Source organism: Cynocephalus volans, chromosome 10 (assembly GCF_027409185.1).
Source record: "Cynocephalus volans isolate mCynVol1 chromosome 10, mCynVol1.pri, whole genome shotgun sequence".
NCBI lineage: Eukaryota > Metazoa > Chordata > Mammalia > Dermoptera > Cynocephalidae > Cynocephalus > Cynocephalus volans.
The window spans coordinates 132,691,570-132,711,055 of NC_084469.1; the positions used below are offsets into that span (position 1 = coordinate 132,691,570).

General features: G+C 50.0%; 1 protein-coding gene across 1 annotated transcript; it reads right to left on the bottom strand.

Moving 5' to 3' along the window:
• Positions 1-3,811: 3,811 nt before the first annotated feature.
• On the bottom strand, positions 3,812-18,048 carry CES4A (carboxylesterase 4A). Its single transcript, XM_063112230.1, has 14 exons — positions 17,888-18,048; positions 14,319-14,520; positions 10,982-11,123; positions 10,762-10,895; positions 10,325-10,478; positions 8,752-8,856; positions 8,566-8,670; positions 8,381-8,419; positions 7,742-7,882; positions 7,156-7,236; positions 6,629-6,782; positions 5,827-5,958; positions 5,533-5,605; positions 3,812-4,571 (listed from the first exon to the last, which is right to left on the bottom strand). Exons 1-14 carry the CDS (start codon positions 17,964-17,966, stop codon positions 4,403-4,405), a joined length of 1,710 nt encoding a protein of 569 aa, XP_062968300.1. The 5' UTR covers positions 17,967-18,048; the 3' UTR covers positions 3,812-4,402.
• Between the last annotated feature and the right edge of the window lie 1,438 nt (positions 18,049-19,486).

Consider the following 19,486-nt stretch of genomic DNA (forward strand, 5'->3'; position numbering starts at 1 on the left):
TGCCCACGAGAGCTTCGCACCGATGCGCGTTCGTCCTCGCCGCCGCCCTGACAAGCCGGAGTTATCCTGGGGGTGGGAAGAAGCCACACCCAGGGTCTTCACCAAGATCCAATCAGTTATGAGAACCGCTGCCAGCAGCTGAAGGAAAGACTCTGGGTGGCCGGGGGTGGGGGGAGGGGGGCAACCTAAGTCGGGGAAGGAAGACAAGGTGGAGACAGGGCAGTAGTAGGTAGCCTTCTCGTCCCTCTCATCCGTCAGTGCAACCCAGGGAAGAACTGACAGGAAGAGGGCACCTTCCTGGGTGGATGCGCTGGGATTGGAGTCCAGGCTGTGGGAGGCAGTGGTCAGCCCACCATCCAGCCTGCCCACAGGAGTTCTTCCAGGCTCGACTTCTAAGAGAGGTTCTAAAGTTTCCCCAAAGTCCTTCATGATTCTCACATCTGCCACAGCCCAGCTGGACTTGACTGAGCCCTGGCTCCTGCTCAGCCGCGCCTCCTCTAATTTGAGGGAGGGCCTCTGGGCAGATGTCTGTTTGGAGAAGTTCCCTTCCCCAGACCTGTGTGAGAGAGACTGAGGAGGGGTGTTAAAGAGAAATCGGTGTTGACAAGTGTTAAAGCACAACAAGGCAGACTTTATTCAGGAGCTGCAAAATAGGCATAGGGACCACTGCAATGGGGTTTTGCAGTGGGGGGAGGGATAGGGCTCAACTCCCAATACAGCATGGGCAAGTGGGAATTTATAGTCAAGGAGCAGGGTGGGGTCAATGGGTGGAAAATTACTAGGAAGAAAACATCGGGGGTGGGGGGGATTCTGGCTAAACCCACTGAACAGGATACTTGCTGAAGGCAGGCCAGGGTATCTGACATCACCTGGGGATGGTGGAGGATGAGGAAACCGATTAGATATGGAGGGTAATCAGGTATCAAGGGTGGGGGTTCAGGTTAAACTGATTTAGCAAGATTCTTGCTAAAATTGGACAATGCAGATTTGCATATGGAAGTCTAAAAGTCAAGCCTAGTTGCAAAAGAGTTTAGGGGAGGCTAAGTAGAGTTTGGTCAATGAGAGACTATTTGTCAGAGGAAAAATGAGAAACTCACAGAGGCAGGCCCGGACCAGCCAAGCAGCTGTGCCAGCAGACCATATGGTGAGTTCCCCAGGACCTCCAAGTCAGGACGTCCTCTGTAGGTGCTGGGGCAAATCAGACCCACCTGGACCTCAGCCCCTGCTGAGTTCTGCACTGGCTGCCCTAGACTCCCCTGCCTCCCTTAGGCTCCCACTGATGAGTGGCTATTTGTCGGCCTGTCCCCTGGATAGAGGTGGGCAGGGACATTCTGCTGGCTGTGCCTCCCCTGAGAGTGCAGCTGCCACACCTCCTATGGGGGTCACCCTCCCTCAGGGATTGCTCCAAGTCTGGATGGAAGTGGCAGGGTGAGTCAGACAGGTCTGGATCAAATTCCCACTCTGCCAACACTAGCTCATGACCATGGGCAAAGCCTTTTATGGCTCCATGCCTCCGTTTCCTCATCTGCAAAATGGGAATAATAATATCTATGTGACAGGGTTGTTGTGAGGATAAATGTTTACTTGAAAGGGCCTTTTACCCCTCCTCCAGCTATCCCTTTGCTTTTGGAGATTAGATGCTGGGGTACCAAGACTGGGTGTCCTTCATCCCACAGATCTATATAGCTTCCAGTTGCTGCAGAGTCTCAGAAACCCCCAAGAATAAAGGTCCTAGTCAACTTTGTAGTTTGAGACATAAAACCTGTGGGACACTACACCAAGGTTCATAGCAGTATTATTCACAATAGATAAAGGTGGAAACAACCCATGGGAAAAGCACAAAACGAGTAGAAAAAACCCCACCAAAACCATTTTTCCTCTGCTCTCACACCACAATCAGCACAGAAGTCTTCTGTGAGCATAAATGTGGGGATTTCTTTTCACCAGCAAGCAAGCAACCAATTCTGTAGTGGACACCAGCTGGGTGTCCTTTAATTCAAATCTATTCAGACACTATCTACCTGGAGATAGCGTCTGATCCCACAAGTTGAGGGCTTGGTCCCCAAGACTGCCCCACACTTCAGATGTCAGTCATAAGTCCAGGCCCCTAGAACTTCTGACCAATCAGCTATAAATCAGAGTTCCTATAATCCCCTCCCTGGGTTCAATTGATTTGCTAGATTGGCTCACAGAACTCAGGGAAACATACTTACATTTACCAGTTTATTACAAAGGATACAGATAAACAGCCAGATGAAAAGATACAGAGGGCAAGGTCTGAAAGGGTCCAGATTGCAGGAACTTTTGTCCCCTTGGAGTTGGGGTGTGCTACCCTCCCAGCAAATAGATGTGAAACCTCCCCATGTGTTTGCTAACCCGAAGCTCTCTGAATCCAGGCCTTTTGCATTTTTATGGAGGTTTCATTACATAGGCATGATTGACTAAATCAATGGCCATTTGTGATCAACTCAAACTTCAGTCCCGTGGGCTGGCCCGTGGCTCACTCGGGAGAGTGCGGTGCTGATAGTACCAGGGCCACGGGTTTGGATCCCATATAGGGATGGCCGGTTAGCTCACTGGGTGAGCGTGGTGCTGACAACACCAAGTCAAGGATTGAGATCCCCTTACCGGTCATCTTTTAAAAAAAATTTAAAAAAAAACAAACTTCAGTCCCTCCCCTTCCCCAGAGGTTGGGGGATGGGCTGAAAGTCCCAACTCTCTAATCACTAAATTGGTTCCCCTGGCTACCAGCCCCCATCCGAAGCTACCTAGGGGCTGCCAGCCATCAGCCAACTCATTAGCTCGCAAAAAGACACTCATAACTTTGGAGCATCTAAGAATTTTAAGACTTGTATGCCAGCAGATAGGGACAGGACCGAATATATACTTCACAATATCACACAACCTGTGTGTTCATCAATGGATAGATGGATAAACAAAATTGGCACATACATGCAATGGAATATTATTTAGCCTTAAAAAGGAATGAAATTCTGATACTTGTACATACTACAACATGAATGAACCTTGAAGACATTATGCTAAGTGAAATAAGCCAGACATAAAAGGACAAATATTGTATGATTCCACTTGTATGAGGTACCTAGAAGAGTCAAATTTACAGAGACAGAAAGTAAAAGGTGGTTACCAGGGGTTGGGGAGAGGGGGGAATGGAGAGTTATTGTCTAATCAGCACAGGGTTTCAGTTTGAGATGATGAAGAAGTTCTGGAGATGGATAGTGGTGATGGTTGTACAACACTGTGAATGTACTTAATGCCATTAAACTGTTTATTTAAAAATGGTTAAAATGGTAAATTTTATGTTACATATTAGCCTACAACTCCTCCCCGCAACAAAACAAAAACTGTGGGACAGGCTGGGATATGCCCAGGTTGGGTTGCAGTTGAGGCCAGAAAGTGAGGAATCGGGATGGAGCACTAAGACCTAAACTGATGGACAAGTCAAGTGAGCATGGGGTGCAGCTGTCTTGAGGGGTGCACTTGAGACAATGAAGAAAAAAGCTAAGCATTTTGCAGCCCAGGCGACTTTGCTGCAGCTCCCCTTGACTGAGTATAGTGTAGCAGGCACGGCCCAGTAAGGAGCAGGTAACAATGCTCCTTTCTTCCAAGGGCTTAAATTGAGACAGCATCCACTTCACTCAACCATTTTACAGATGGAGAAATTCAGGTCAACACATCTTTATTGAGGACCATCCCTGTGTGCAGGCTTTTTTTTTTTTTTTTTTTTTTTTAATTTTTATTTATTTATTTTCTTTTTTAATTTTATTTTGTCGATATACATTGTAGCTGATTAATGCTCCCCATCACCAAAACCTCCCTCCCTTCTCCCTCCCTGTGTGCAGGCTTTGACCAGGCCCTGGGGGAGATGAGTATGGGAGGGGGAGAAGATCCATAGCTATCAAAGCTTTGCTTCATGCCACAAATAACTTGGCCAGGGCCTCAAGGAAATGTGAACAAGCACAAGTTTGAGCAGGATGAATGGTAAGTGACAAGCTGGTGCAATGACAGGGGCAGTGGCAGTCTGGGTGGACTTCCCATAAGAAGGGGCTGCAAGTAGATCTTAAAGGGTGGGAAGACTTGAAGAAGGGACAGAAGGGGTTGTCCTGAGGCTGAGGACCTGGGCACAGTGTGGCCGTGAAAGGGCCTGGCCAACCCAATATAGACAGTGAAGTAGGAGGGCATTATGGGATGTCAGGCTGGAGAGGGTGGTGCAGGGCCCCAAACAACATTTGGTTCTGGCCTGCAGGGAGTAGGGAGCTCCTGCAAGTCCTAGATTGGGGTGGGCAGGACTCATCCCCAGATGTGTCCACGGTCAGTCAACCCTGGGTTGTGGGCCTGGGTTGTGGGACAAGCCCTCTGGCTCCCTCCTGCATGGCCACTCTCAGAACTGCCTGTGCTTCTCAGGTCTTTGAGGCTGGTGCAGACTCATCCAAAAAGCCATCTTCTTCTCCCTGAGCTTCACACCCACCCTGGTGGTAAAATCCAGCTGCAGGTACTTTTCATCTTTGTCATAGCGTGGCCAGCAGGGCAGCTTCCCACCATTGGGGTTTCTGCCCAGGAGGAAGAAGGAGAGAGGACTATTCATGCTCTTCTTTTGCCCTGCCTCCTTCTCTCACCCTTCCCTCACTTACCTTCCTCTTGGGATATGGGGTCCAAGAGGGCTTTACAGAGATGAGATTTAGACAAATCTTTAAAAAAGAGTAGGAAAGTGTGTTGGGACGGGCCTTTCAGGCAGAGGGAACAGTATGTGCAAGGTTTAGAGATATGAGAGACCAGGGCTTTGGAGGAAGCACAAGTATAGGGTTAGGTAAAAACAGGGTGTGTGTTAAGGGGATGGATGTGGAAAAGAGATGACACAGGAAAAATTTTGAAGGCCCTTTTCTGTCGGGCAAAGGGGCTGGAACTTTATCCTAGGGGCAGATGGAAGTCATGAAGAATTTTAAGCAGTTGAGTGACTTGATCAGATGATATATCAGGAAGCCCTTCGAGTGTCATAAGGGGGATGGATAGAAAGAATAGAATGTGGGGACAGGAGAATAGTCACAAGGTCAGCCAAAGCTCAGCTCAGATGTCTCCTCCACCAGGAAGCCTCCCCTGACAACCAGACTGTGTCAGACTGGTCAGATCTACTCTATGCTCTCACAGTGCAGCTCTCATCATGCCAGACTGTAATTTTATGCTTTCATGTGGTGAGCTGCTGGAGGATGGGGCTCATGTCTGTGTCTTGAATCCTAGCTCCAAGTACTGGTCTGGGCACAAAAGAAACCATCGGCAAATGACTGTTGAATGCTTGAGTGAATGAAGAGTGTGGGGCATGGGACACAGGGACACATTCTAGAGACATTTAGGATCTTGTGACTGTCTGGGAGAAGGTGAGAGAGAAGGGGTGCTCTGATCGGCCTGCCTGTACAGTTCCTGTGGGACATTCAGGGGCAAATATAGGAAGCAGCCAGCCATTGGGTCTAGTGCTGGGCAGGAGATTGCCCAGATGTGTCAGGGGGCCACACTCACCCTGTGCGGGCAAAGTTGGCCCAGTATTTCATCATCCGGAGGCTGAGTGCCTTCTCTTCACCCGTGGAAGGGCCTGGGGGGCAGAATAGGATGTGGTATTTGAGACAGAGCTGGGGTGCTGACATCCCACCCTGCTCCTTCTGCCGCTGCCTTGGTGGCAGAAGACTTTCATTTGGGAGAACATTCCAGATTAGGAACTGTCTACCTCCCTGTGGCCAGCCAATTGAGGGATGGGTCCTCATACAAAAGGGGAGACTGGACACCTAGTGGGGGTGTCAGAAGGGGCTTTAGCACCTTTGGAGAAGGGGCTCCCAAAGATGAAGTGGATCTCGTCCCCGTGGTCTGCCCCATCAGTGCGGGGTTTGACAATTATGCCAGTGCGAGTGTGGTGCTCAAACTCGTACAGGTAGACAGGGAGGCCAGCATCTGTGAACAGGGAAACTGAGGAGGGCTGCAGGAAAAGCCTCATCCTGGGTTTCCCATCCACCCCATGCATCCCAGTCATGTGCATCAAGCAGGAGAAAGAGCTTCGGTTTTAGAAGCAAGGGAGCAAATTTGAATTCTGTCTGCATTACTCATTAGCTATGTGATCTTGGGCAAATCACCCAACTTCCCCAAGCTGCATTTCCTCATCTACAGACTAGGGATGCTATAACCTAATTTGTGGATTGTGGCGAGGATCAGGAAGCCTTCCTCTTCCCTCTTCAGAACCTTCCTTTCTTGGCCTAACATTTAAAGGTCATGTGTCTGCCCTCTGCTGCCTCACCTTTGACCTCTCACCAGCATGTCCCCTAAGCTCCAGTGAGCCTGGGCAGGACTTTCGAGGTGCCCCTAAACTTGTCCTCTCAACAAGGAATCCTTCCCTGACGACCCTAGGCTCTCTCCTCTGGGCTGGCTGAGATCCATCCTTGACCCTAAGGAACAGCCCTTCCTCTCCTACAGTTGAGAGGAGGCACATTGCCCACTCTGTGCCATCTTGGAATCCTATACCAGCCCAGAAGTGCAGAAGAGGGTAGGTGAGCAGTTGAAAAGCCCAGTTGGTAGGCAGTGGAGAGTGGATGGGGCCAGTGTGGCCACTCTTGGGGTCCCTTTGTACCTCGGTGGTAGCGGGCAGTCTGCAGTGTTGAATACACAAAGGTGGCATCTCCAGCTAGGTCCATCATGTGGTTTCGTAACATCTTCCAGTCATGCTCATCAATGTCGCTCAGGTACTCCTCCAAAACGAGTGGTACCTGCTCCTTGGTGATATTCTGGGCAGGGAGGCCACACCCACCCTTGAGGCCTGTTGTGCCAGCTGGGCCAGAGGTGGGCACACCAGTGACACAGACCCAGGAAAGGGGAGCTTCCTGGGAAGGCCTCCCTCTCTGCTGATTTCTTGCTCTTGTTTTTGCTGCATGAGAATTGCCTCCTGTGACCCTGAGAATGCCAGGGGGACCTTGCCCATCAGCAGCCATCTGATCCCATGCCAAACCCCAGGCCTTCCAAGAAAGACTCTTACTCTGGCTGGGAGTCCCTTGCAAAGAGCTCCTAGGTAAAACAAAACAAAACAAAACAAAAAAACAACCAAAAAACTGGGGGTCAATCCTGTCTAAACTGAGCACACTTGCCAGCTGGGCCCCTCACCAACAGGGTGCTGGCACTCCAGAGCAGCTTGCTGACAATTTCTCTTCTCATCATGCGCCGGTTTAGTGGGAACTTCATGAGCTGCTCACAAGACAAGAACCCAGGTGGGGGTCAGGGAGGGATTCTGGCCAGAGCTACACCAGGCTTCAGGAGTCTTGCCTATCTAAATGGTGAGTTCTCAGGCAGAGAACATAGCCTAGGAAGGGCCCTCCCATTTTCACCCTGTCCATCTCTACCAGCTGGGCCAGAGCTAAAGTGGGGCTGGGGGGTGGGAGCCCATCCTGAGCAGAGGCATATACCCTGACCCAGGAGCAAGGGAGGGCCCTAGGATTTGCTGTTGCCTGGAAGCTTGGGAATGGATGTTATAAAAATGACCTGAGGACTTGGGTCCCTCAAACCTCTGAGGCCATACTTCTCTCCTCCTCCCCTCTGTCATTTCTGGCCAGCTCTCATTGCATGGGGACTACAGGAGGCTCCCAAGCACTTGGGCATCCCAAGAGTGGCTACTGGGATCTGACTTGGTGTCCATCACTGCCCAAGAGGCATCCTCTGCTACCCACATATGGTGATCACCCCTCCTACTCACATAAGGCAAGACCCAACTGAACTCCAGGTTGTTGACACCCAGAAGGTAGGGCACAGGTGAAACCTGCCCCTGGGTCAGGAGTACCACAGGGTCATCTGGGAACACCACACCATCCACCACGGGGCTCATGAACCATACAATCTACAAGGCAAGCAGCATTTCCAGCCAGTCCTCCCACATATCCTCCCAGGGTCCCCATGACCTTGGATGTCCAGCTCAGCAGGTCCCCCTCCAAAGGCTGCTTTAGCTTAGGCTCTTTGATTGGAAGAAAGCTGGGGCTGGCCATAGTGACCCCTGGGAGGGGATCACAGGACCAAGCTACTTGGATTTGGGATGCTTGCCCCAGGTATCCACGTAGTTCACTCCCTCTTTGCTAAATGTCACTTCAATGCCCTATACATTCTATTTTAAATTCAAGCCCTTTAAACATGCCCACCCCATTACCCTCTCCATTTATTGCTATTCACTTATCACCTTCTAAGGAGGTGAATTTATTTATAGTCTTTATTGTCTCTCTCTACTGACATCCCTTCCACTAGGGAAGGGATCTTGGCCTGAACGGTCTCCTGAGTATCCTGAGTGCCTGGCACACAGTAGTTGCTCACTAAATACTTGAACTGCAGAATGTGGCCTGCTCACCTCTTGAGGGTCTTCTTGGGTGTTCATATGAAAGAACCTCTGTTGGGGAAAGGAGGGGATCAGAGTTAAAGGAAGTCTCCCCAGTGTGCTCCTGAGACAGGGTCCCTGGGGAAGTAGTTGGGGGTGACAGAATAGGAGAATGAACTGCAGGCAGCCAGGTAGGGCAGCTGGAATGTTCTACCTACCATCTTCTTGGACACACGCATCACCTCAGCTCCTGATAGTGCCCTCAGGCAATCTACCAGGATTTGTGTATTGTTGTGGTTGCAACCAGCCAGGCGGGCAACTTTCTGTAGAGAGAAGAAGGAGTACTTGGAGGTACCCCCATCCAGCCCCTCCTTAGTGAGCCCTGGAGGAGGAGAGGTACCCACCTTGGCCACCTTCAGTGGGTCATGAGCAATGAAGACTTTGAGTGCTGCGGTGCCACTCTGGGAAATGGCCCGATGGAAGAGACCCCTGGCTAAAGGTGAGAGCATCTGTAAGGGAAGGGAGTGGGGCAGCCATGAGATTCTCAGTACGGCCACTTGGGCTGTTTTGGGAGTCCATCTGGTGAGAGGTGAGCAGCCTGCAGGAATCCTGGGAGGGCAAGCAGATGGGAGGGAGCCAGGAGTCCTGGGTTGGGGTCCTAGACCTAAGGCCAGTGCCTCTGGTCTGTAAATGGGCCCCAGGGGTTCCAGAGGGGATCTGGGAATGTGGGAAGGAACCTGCTGGCATATGGAAGTGGTCTCTCTCTGCTTTGGGACTAAAAATGGGGGGTAGGTAGGGGTCTCTCCTGTGCTAATAGCCCTGAGCCTCTCTGCATTGCCCAAGTTTGGGGAACAAGTACATCCTGAGCCTCCCATCCTGTCCCTTGGATACCTCAGACTTCACGTGCCCCAAACCTGCTCCAGCCAATCCCCATCTGGGTGGCATCCCTTACCCTGCATCATCCATCCAGCCCCAGGGGCCTTCCACTGCTCATCCCCACACCCCAGCTTCCCCAGTTCTGTCCATTGGCCTCTTACACCACTCTGCAATCATTCTCTACTCCCCAGTTCTGTCCATTGGCCTCTTACACCACTCTGCAATCATTCTCTACTCTCCATCCTTCCTGCTGCTATTTTATGAGCAGCCCCCATTATTTCATCCGAGAGTTAGCACCCCCCTATCTTCTCAGTTGGTCTCCAAGTCTCTGATTCTGCTTCTTTCTAACTCAGTCCCATGCAGCAGACTGAGCCATTTCTCTAAATGCACATCTGATCATATCACTTCCCTGCTTCAAATCTTTCCCTGCTCTCCAGTGCACTTTGGATAAAGTTGCTTAACTTCTCTGGGCCTCAGTTTCTTCATCTGTAGAGTAGGGACATCAATACTTTTCTTTTTGGACTGTTGAGGGAATTAAATGAATGAATACATGTAAAGTGTTTAGAAGAGTGCCTGGCACAAAGAAAGTGCTCAGTATTTGAATATTATTATTACTGCGGACCGCAAAGCCCTGTGTGATGTGGTCCCTGCTCACTTCCCAGCCACATGTCCCTCACAGGGCACCTTACCTTACACCCACACTCCAAGCACACTTCAGGTCAGCAGTCCCCCAGGAGTCGGGGGAAAAGCCCAGTGTCCAATCCAAGCCTCTGACTCTCAGGCCTGGTTTGTGGCCCCAGCTCTGCCCAGAGGGCAGATGGAGGGCTATGTTCAGGAATAGAGCTCAGGGGAAGGTGGGCAGTGGGGAGGTGTTGAGTATCCAAAGCCTCAGCATTACCCTCCCTGGGGCTTTATTTTCTCATCAGTGCTATCCCTGAACAGAGCAAACACCCTTGGCTGCGAGAGGCGGCACCTTTGGCAGGGTTGAGGGCAAGCCTGTGGACCGGTACACAAATCTGCACATGTGTCTGTGCAGTGGACACACTTGTGGGAACACGTGGGCCTACGTCTGTGCTGTGTCCGTCTGAGCACTGCACTCACCAGTCCTGAGACGCACATGGCCCCTGACGACTGGCCGAACAGGGTCACACAGTCTGGGTCTCCACCGAAGGCTGCTATGTTCTCCTGCACCCAGCGCAGAGCTGCCACCTGGTCCAGCAGCGCCCAGTTCCCGCGGGCCTGGCTGTCGCCCGTGCTGGGCGCGCGAGGTTCATAGTCACGGTCCCCGGCCTTGACAGTTGGGGTGCTGAGGGCTCACCCCCCCCCCCACCGCCTTGCCCCTGCGAGACCCAGTCTTGCCACCACACTCCCTTTCTTAGAGTTAGGCCCGCCCTCCCCTCCCCCAACACCAGGCCCCGCCCCCACCCAGCATCAGGCCCCCCCCTCGCCACGCCCTTCTCATCCGCATAGTCCTCGCCTCCTCCGCCCACAGCCGCGGTCCGGAGGAGGCCCCGCCCCTGGCCCCCGGCCCCACCCACCTCAGGAAGCCCAAGATGCCGAGCCTGTGCTGCAGAACCACCAGCACCACCTTTTCGCGGGCGGCCAACTCAGAGCCCTCGTACGTAGAAGCGGAACCCACGAGGAAGGAGCCTCCCGGGAACCAGACCATCACCTGGTCGAGGAAGGCCGAGGCCTGAGCGGGGCGGCGGGGTGTCACAGTGCGACTGCGGGTAGTTGAAGACCGACTACTGTACTCACTGGCAGCGGAGGGTCCCCATGCGCGCGCGCTGGCGCGTACACGTTCAGATACAGACAGTCCTCACTGAAGCGCAGCCACTTGTATTGTTTCCGCGTGTTTAAATACATGGAGGTTATTTGCCCCCAGGAATCCTGAAGGCACCTGCAGGCACGATGTAATGTGAGTTTGGACCTGGCGCTGCAGGGCCAGTGGGAAGAATGATTTTAACCCAGGGTCCTCAGTGAGGTGATAGACCCAAAAGCAAAACCCAGGCAACCTCTGTGCGTATGTGCAGTGTGTGTGTCCGTGTTCGTGTCCAAGAAGCCTCCATAAGCCGTAGGGTCCAGGATTGGGTAGCAGGTTGGCCTCCCCAGGATCCATCCCTCTGCCTTGAGCCTACCCTAATGGGTCTGCCTGGGGAGAAATTCCCACCTCCTTGTGGAAACCCCGTTGGTGCTGTCAAGGCGGAAACCTGGTTGCCCTGGCACCTCCCTATCTTTCATGCCCCACCCTCCCCTCGGTCTCCCTCTGCCTCCCCAACAGCTGTAGAATATGCCCCTTCCTCTCCGTCCCCCAGACTACTGTCCTGTCAAGGCCTTCACCATCTCTGGTCTGGATACTACCCCATCCTCTTCAAACTCCTTCTCCAACTTATCCTTCACACTGGCTGGAGAGATTGATCACAAATCCGACCATGTCACTTTCCTTCTTAAAACCTTTTCTGGCTCCCCACTGCCCTCAGGATAAAGTCCAGATTTGCCTACATTGACCCAGGCCACTTTTTCATCCAGTCATCTCCTTCCCAGCCACCGTTTGCTTCAGATACATACGTATGGCCCTTTGCCTCCTGCCTCTAAGCCCCTGTGCCTCTGTCCTGTCTGCAAAATGCCTTCAGCTCTGCCCAGCAAACTCCTACTCCTGTTTCAGTCTCAGCACATGTGGTGTCTCCTCTTTTGGACACTTCTCCCTCTGTGCCCACGAAAGCTCTATCCACTGTTGACTGTAGTACTGATTGGAGTTATTTCAATTAGTTGTTTTTCTCCCCAAGTGACCACGCACCCCTGAGGGTTCATCAGAGTCCTGGCACCGAGCCCAGGCCTTGTACCATGTGGATATCTGGGTATTTGTGGATCATTGGCTATCTGGCCACCTCACCTTTCCTCCCTGATGGTCCAGCCCCTAAAGTGGCCTTTCTTATAGCAACTGGGGCTGCACCCATTTGATTGGGTGCAGGAAGCCCTGTCTGCCTATTCCTCTGCTCCCTTCTCCTATTGTCCCAGCCTGTCCCCAGAGCATCATCTGCTCCCTTTCATCAGTCTTTCCCAACAGCACTTCTACACGCCTTAATCCAAACCTATTCTTTATAACTAACTTTCCCAGGCAACATGGCTCTCTCTTCCCCTCTGGCCAAACTTTTCAACAGGTTGTCTTCCCCTCCACCCTCACCCAACTTGTCCAAGGTCACCAGCAGGCAGCTCATCTCTATCTCTACAGATTGTTTTTGGTCTTCCTTGCTTGACTTATTGGCAGCAGCTAATGTCGGTGTTAGGGTGCTGTCTAATAAACCACATCCAGCTTCTCACTAGGAAAGCCAGGGCTCTTATATCCAAGAACTGGAGTTATGAACTGCCAAGGCTTCTGTCCCCATCCCACCGCCAAAGCCACTCTTGTCATGGTCACCAATGACCTCCATCTTGCTCAATCTCTGTTGTTGTCTTACTTGCCCTGGCAGCCCTCAACATGGTTGACCATGCTCCCCTTCCAGCTCTGCTTCCCTTCTCTAGGCTTCCATAATCCCCCACTTTCCTAATTTTCCTGCCACCTCAGTGGTGGCTCCTCCTCTCCCAGGCCTAAGCATGAGAGAGCCCAGGCCTCAACCCTCAGTTATCTTTCCATTCTGACTGTTTTCTCTGCCAAGTTGTTCCTATCCAGACTCAGGTCTTCCCACCACTGGCATGCTGATGTCATTGACCTGCTGATGAGTGGTTTGCCTCCAGCCCCCTCTATCCAACCACTTATGCCATATCTCCATATGGACATCTATCAAAATGTCAAACTTAACATGACCTAAAATGAACTCTTGTTTTACCCATACCTGCTCTTGTCCCAGCCTTTCCCATTTTGGTAAATGGTGCCCCTATTCCCTTGGCTGCTCTGGCCAAAAACTAGTCATTACTTGTGATTCCTCTTCTTCCTGTGTGGCTCACATTCAATTCTTCAGCAAATCCTGTTAACTCTATTTTTGAAATGAATCTGGAGTCTGACCACTTCCCACCACCTCCACTGCAACTACCCTGGCAGAAGCCACCATCTCTGCAACAGCCTCCTCTCTCCCTGCTCCCCACTTAACCACCACCCCAAAGGCTGTTCTAAGCAATCCACAAATTCTTACACCTGATACTTCGTGTTCCAAACAGCCATTGTTCTGACAGCTTTTGGCCAGTGTTTCAACAACTGACACCCAGACTTCTATGCAATGGACACCCTAACCTCTAACCCCCTGATCCTCAGAATTCTGTCACCTGATCTTTGGGATTACAAATAATAGCCACAGAATATTCAGAATGCCTGGGTTCTTTCAGGGACAGCCAGCATTATAACAATTAACATCCTGGTATTCTAGTAACAATTGGTCATATTCTAACAGTGGAAACCTGTTTTAACAACTAGACACTCAGTGTGGTAGTTTTAGTTTTTTATATCAGCTGACACCCAGGTTTCTCACAGTAGACATTTTTCTATACCCTGTGCTTTAACCATCTGATGCTGAACATTGTAAGTGATTGCCATGGAATGTTCTGGACAGTGGATTACACAGTGCTTCAAAGGGCAGTCATTGTCCCCATCATGTGTGTGTGACTCAGGGCTTGAGCCAAGCTGGAGGTGGTGTCAAGACTCTGAGACTTTAAAACTGAGACTGTGTTCCGTCATTCCCCATCTTGGAGCTCCCTCTGCAGGGAAGCACTGGTGGTGCCACGTGGGCTTGTTCTTGGGCTCAAGCCCCAAGGGAAAGGGAAGAGCTCAGGGTTCGCTCAGGGGTGAAGTGTGAGGGAGCATGACTGCTCAGACACATTTAGGAAAACTCGGCTCCGCAGCCAGTCAGTGACCACCTTCCCCTTGCCTGGAGTTCTCCCATGGGAAACCAAGAACAGCATTATCAGTGCTTTAAACATCATCTGAACCAATCACTTCATTTGACAGGTTTGGAAACTGACACCTGGAACGGACCCCAGGCTTGCCTGTGGTCACTAGTGTGTTCTCAGTGAGCTGCTCAAAGCCCCACCTAGAGGCAGGCATGGGTCTACCATCCTCCTCAGGGCCTGCCCACCCCCCAGCTGACAGTCCTTTGGCTCTTACGCAGGAGGGTAGGTGGTAGCATCTCTGGTTCCTCTCCAGGGGTCCAGGGGTTCTGGGGGAGCAAACCTGAGGTCACCTATAGGGGGTCTGGAGAAGGGGACTCCTAGGAAGGTGTGGATGGTCGTCTTCCCCACATGCATCTGTTTTCCTTGAAGCATCCCATATTTGGTGACCACTAAAGGCTCCTTGATGTGCAAGGCACCTGGTAAGAGAAGGGACAAAGGTCACCCCAGCCCAGCCACTCTCAGCCACAGATGGGACCCTGACCCATCAGCCATGGGAACCAGCTGCTGCTTTTCATAACAATTGTGTATTTATCCACTTTTTCTTGTGTTTCTCTCAGATTTTTTCTCTCATTATTTAAGATTTCAAAGCTATGTTGTTAGGTGCATAAAAGTTCATGTCTCTTATATGAACTATTTCTCTTTGTGTCATTGAATGTCAATAAATGTGTCATTTGTTTTGATTTCTGTTTGCCTGATGATAACATGGCTACACCTCTTTTCTTGTTGCTAACATTTGCCTGGCATATTTCAGGAAGAAATCACACACATCTATGCATTCTCACTCATGTACACATTTGCACCAATACTCACATGTACATGCAAATTTATACACACATTGGTATACATGAGCACAGATCATCTACAAAGAAACATGCAGAAATGAGTCAAATGCACGCCCATACATATATGTACAAGTACAGTTATACATAGGTTACAATGTATTCATCTGCGGCACACGTACAACACACAGACACACACACATCCACATACACAGTACGAATATACCCACACCATAGCCAGTTCTTAGAATAGATATGAAATAGGCCAAGTTGAATCGAGCCTTCTGCCTACAGTTACTTTTTCCTCCTCCTAGGCTCTCTCATCCTGTCCCACTGTTATTGCTGAGGGTTGTTGAGGCTTCACATCCACTATCCCTTCCTGAAGTGCCCTTGCCCATTTCTCCTTCTCTGTCTTACTAAAACTGAATTGTCTGTGCCCTGGTCCTTTGGGGCTTATTCTGTAAAGTGACAGAAAGCAAATCTGATCCAAGCAATTACTGAATCTAGATGTGCATCAGAATCATCTGGGGATTGTTGCAAAAATACAGATTCCTAGGCCCCACCACACACTCTCTGAATGAGAATCTCAGGGTTGCATCAGGAAATCAGATTTACAAACCTCTCTAGGAGATTTCTTTCTTTCTTTCTTTCTGTTTACTTATTTACTTATTTTTCTCTCTAGGAGATTTCAACGCAACTGGTTTTTCTTTTTCTTTTTTTTCTTTTTTTTTTTTTTAAAAGATGACCGGTAAGGGGATCTTAACCCTTGACTTGGTGTGGTCAGCACCACGCTCACCCAGTGAGCGAACCGGCCATCCGTATATGGGATCCGAACCCGGGGCCTTGGTGTTATTAGCACCGCACTCTCCCGAGTGAGCCACGGGCCGGCCCCGCAACTGGTTTTTCAATACAACTAGCATTTGGAGTTGGTGTGGTAGAGCACACTCTCCCACTCCTAGCTGAAGGTGGCCTCTCTGCCCATGTCCCCAGATCTCCACAAGTCTTACCTAAGCAATATATGGGCACAAAAGGAGTAACTGTAATGGTGGCTCACCAAGCGTGGAGGCAGGCCAGCAGGGGCAAGGGCCATTTCAAACCTCACCTGTGTGTGCAGCCCTTTGCAGTTTACAAAGTCCTTTCACATGGGCTTCTCACTGGGCCTGGGAGGAGCTGGGAAGGCCCAGAGAGGGGCAGTGATCAGCCTGCAGTCTCACAGGACAGAGCCAGGAGGCCAAGGTCTATCACATTACCTGGATTTGCCCTGAATCCAGGGTCCACCCACGATTGAACAGCCAACAGTTATAACTGATTCTTCATTACAGCCCAGCATTGTGCCAAACACTTTACATGTATTACCTCACTTTTCTAAAAAACGTATAGGGCAACTATTATTGTTATTGTATCATATGAACATGGAAATTGAAGTTCAAAGGGGTTATGTAACTTGCCCAAGGTCACACGCAGAGTATCTAAATCAGAGCTCTGCTCTAAACCATGATGTTTTTCTATCCGCCCGCCCTCTGGAGGGCACCTAACCATATGGCAGAGTGCTCTAGGCACCTGAACAATAGCTTCCATGGAGTGGTCCCGATTCCAGCTCTGCTACCCTGAGGCAACATGTAAGCTCTTATGAAATCAATATTCCAGCTTACTAGTAGTCATAAAGTGCTAATTAAGGCCAGGAGTTATAATTTCCACCTAATGAAAAAACAATAGCACCAAATTCTGCTGAAGATATAGTGAAAAGGACATTCACATATACTACTGGTGGAGGATAAATTGATACAATGCCTTGAGAAAATAATTTGGCAAAATGTATAAAGAGTTATAAAGTGTTCACATGCTTTGACTCAGTAATTCAATTTCTGGGTCCCTCCTCTATGAAAACAATCAGAAACAAATTAAAACAAAGATCTTTCCGAACCATTGTTATCTATTACCATCATTAATACTGGAAGCATCATTTATAGCTGGGGACCAAGCAAAGTAAATATAACTATAAACTCAAGCTTTAAACTGCCCTTGATAAGATTTTAAGTATAAAATTATGTACATGCTAATATTACAGCTATATATAAATATGCAATAAAAAGACTAAAAGAAAATGTACCAAAATACTAAAAGTGGGTTTAGTAGTTTCCCTCAAATTAAAAAAAAAAAAGTATTTATTTATTTATTATTTATTTATTTATTTTAAAAGGTGACCGGTAAAGGGATCTTAACCCTTGACTTGGTGTTGTCAGCACCACACTCAACCATTGAACTAACCGGCCATCCCTGTATAGGATCTGAACCCGTGGCCTTGGTGTTATCAGCACCGCATTCTCCCGAGTGAGCCACGGGCCGGCCCTGTAAACTAACTTATGATAAAGATCAGAATAGCGGTAACTAGGTGTATTGAGTGAGAAGGGTAAATGAGATGCTGGAAATGTTCTAGATCTTGATCTGGACAGTAGTTACATTGCATATATAATATAATCCATATAATATATAACTGTACAGTAAAGACGTGTGCTTCTAGCTGTATATATTTAATACCTCAATAATCTTTTGTTAACATGTTATATTGTTTTCACAATAAAAAGTATCATACTAATTTTAAAAAGAAAGACATTGGGAGAAATTTGCAGGTGGTAAAGAGGTCCATGTAGGGGAGAAAAAGGCAGAAGCAGACTCCTGCTCAGGAGAAGGAAGGAAAGAGGGAAAAAGGAAAAGAATGAAGGATCTGGATATGTCATGTTTTTGGGTTCCCTTACTGGCCCTGGGAGGCAGGAGACACAGTCCCCACTTTGAAAAGCAGCCCTGTGACCCAGAGAGGCCAAAGGACTTGTCTGGACTCCCAGCTCCTGAGTAGATTAGTGCCCTGAAACACCACCCTCTATTTGCCCTGGTCTTGTCTAAGTGCCCCTGCCCCACTGTCCCCAGGAGAGGTTAAGCTGGGGCCTGTCCCTGTGTCCCTTGTGCCCCTCTTGCCTGACATTCTCAGGATGGGTTGGGGTCTTACCTGGGACTGTCTGCAGCATCAGGCAGAGGGTGAGGCTCAAGCACAGTAGCCACTTCATGCTCTGGCCAGCTCCTGCCATGGGCAGGAGTGAAGTCAGCACTGTGAATGTCAGATGACAGCTGCATCTGCAGTGTGTGAGCACCAGGCAGTCCTGCTTTTATCTCCCTTAATCTCCAGTGCTACTGGGGCAGGAGGAACTGTGACCAGCTTCTGACCAGCCCACAGCCTGGTCTCTGCTTCAGGGTGACAGGTCACGCTAGATGGTCTTGGCTTTTTAAACAGACCAATCAGCCCACAATCCCTGCCCTGTTTGCTTATCTGTGCAATGGTGCCAAGTTGAGCGAGTGTGAGTCAAGCTCTGAGCCAATCTCTAGTGCTAAGATTGGAGCAGAACACCTGGTCCCTTCATCCCCAGTTTTCTCTCTGTGGATTTAAGGGCCTCAGCCTCTCTGCTCCCCTCAGCTTTGTCCAGGCTCTTCTACCATCATGTCCCTGCCCTCCCTTGCACATCCTGCCTCTCTCAGCCAGGATCATCATGGAGTGGCAGGCCCCATGCCAGGTACAGGAAACAAATGTGGTCACTGCTCTCACAGGCTCACAGCCCAGTTGGGGGAGCTGGACCTGGAAGCAACTATGATGTGGAGGCCAGAAGGGCATCTGGTGAGCCCAGGGCTGGGTGGTGGGAAGGTGCCCTGGCAAAGATCCAATCTTCTAAGTAAAGGATGAGGAGGAGTTGGCTAGGCAAAGGAAGACCCTGTTTGAAATTTGGAACCACAGAAGCAAGAGTGGGGAATGGAGGGAAAGAAGGTAGTTCCATTATTCAAAGACTCTAAGACTGTTCCCCTACCTGTCTTCCACCGAGGCCTGTAGTCCTGGCCCACCTCTGGTAAAAGGGGGTCTGATGGGCTTCCATGCTGTGGAGGGGGAAAGGCAGGGCAGTCCTTACTTGACCCACCCACCATCTCTTGCTCTGTAGCCCTGGAAGATGTTTACAGCATACTCCTTCTCACATGGTCAATTTTATGGGTTCTTTAGAGAAGCCCTTTACATGGGACCCCTCTCCCACAGTTCCCATCCTTGTGACCATTCCTTAGTCCCAAGGAATATGGCATTTACTGCTTATTCATTGCTTCCTGGGCTCTATGCCTCTCTAAGGAAGGCCTGAGACAGACCTGAGGTGACCTCCTGTCACCCATCCTACAGGGTCTACATGGGCAACCCTCCAAGATCCCTTGCCCTGACCCAGCAGGGGTATGGCCCACCCCATTGCAGCTCCCTCTGCCCCACTCACTGTGGTGGGGAAAGATATTCCTTTTGGGGGGGTCAGGCTCTGGTTGGCTGAGCCTCCCCATGGTGGGCAGCACCACTGGTGAAAAAGATGCCCACAGACTTGAGGAGAAGGAAGTGGGGTAAGAATTCACAGTGAGGGGACAGCTCTCTGCAAAGAAAATCTCTCCTGTAACTCCTCCCCACAAAACACTCTAATTCCTTTTCAAGACTTGAATGGCTGAGGGGCCCGGGGATTGTGGAAATGGTTCTCAGACCATTTTGTAGAAAATTCTCATCTGTTGATGTGGCTTGAAGACTTCTTGCTCACTG

What these genes read in the sequence shown, in the direction of transcription:
- CES4A (XM_063112230.1), bottom strand. Translation starts at nt 17,966, where the DNA reads ATGGCAGGAGCTGGCCAGAGCATGAAGTGGCTACTGTGCTTGAGCCTC. An exon ending in ATGGGGACCCTCCGCTGCCA is followed by an intron (nt 10,896 to 10,981) that starts GTGAGTACAGTA and finishes TTCCTCGACCAG; the next exon opens with GTGATGGTCTGGTTCCCGGG. An exon ending in TGCGTGTGTCCAAGAAGATG is followed by an intron (nt 8,420 to 8,565) that starts GTAGGTAGAACA and finishes TTTCCCCAACAG; the next exon opens with AGGTTCTTTCATATGAACAC.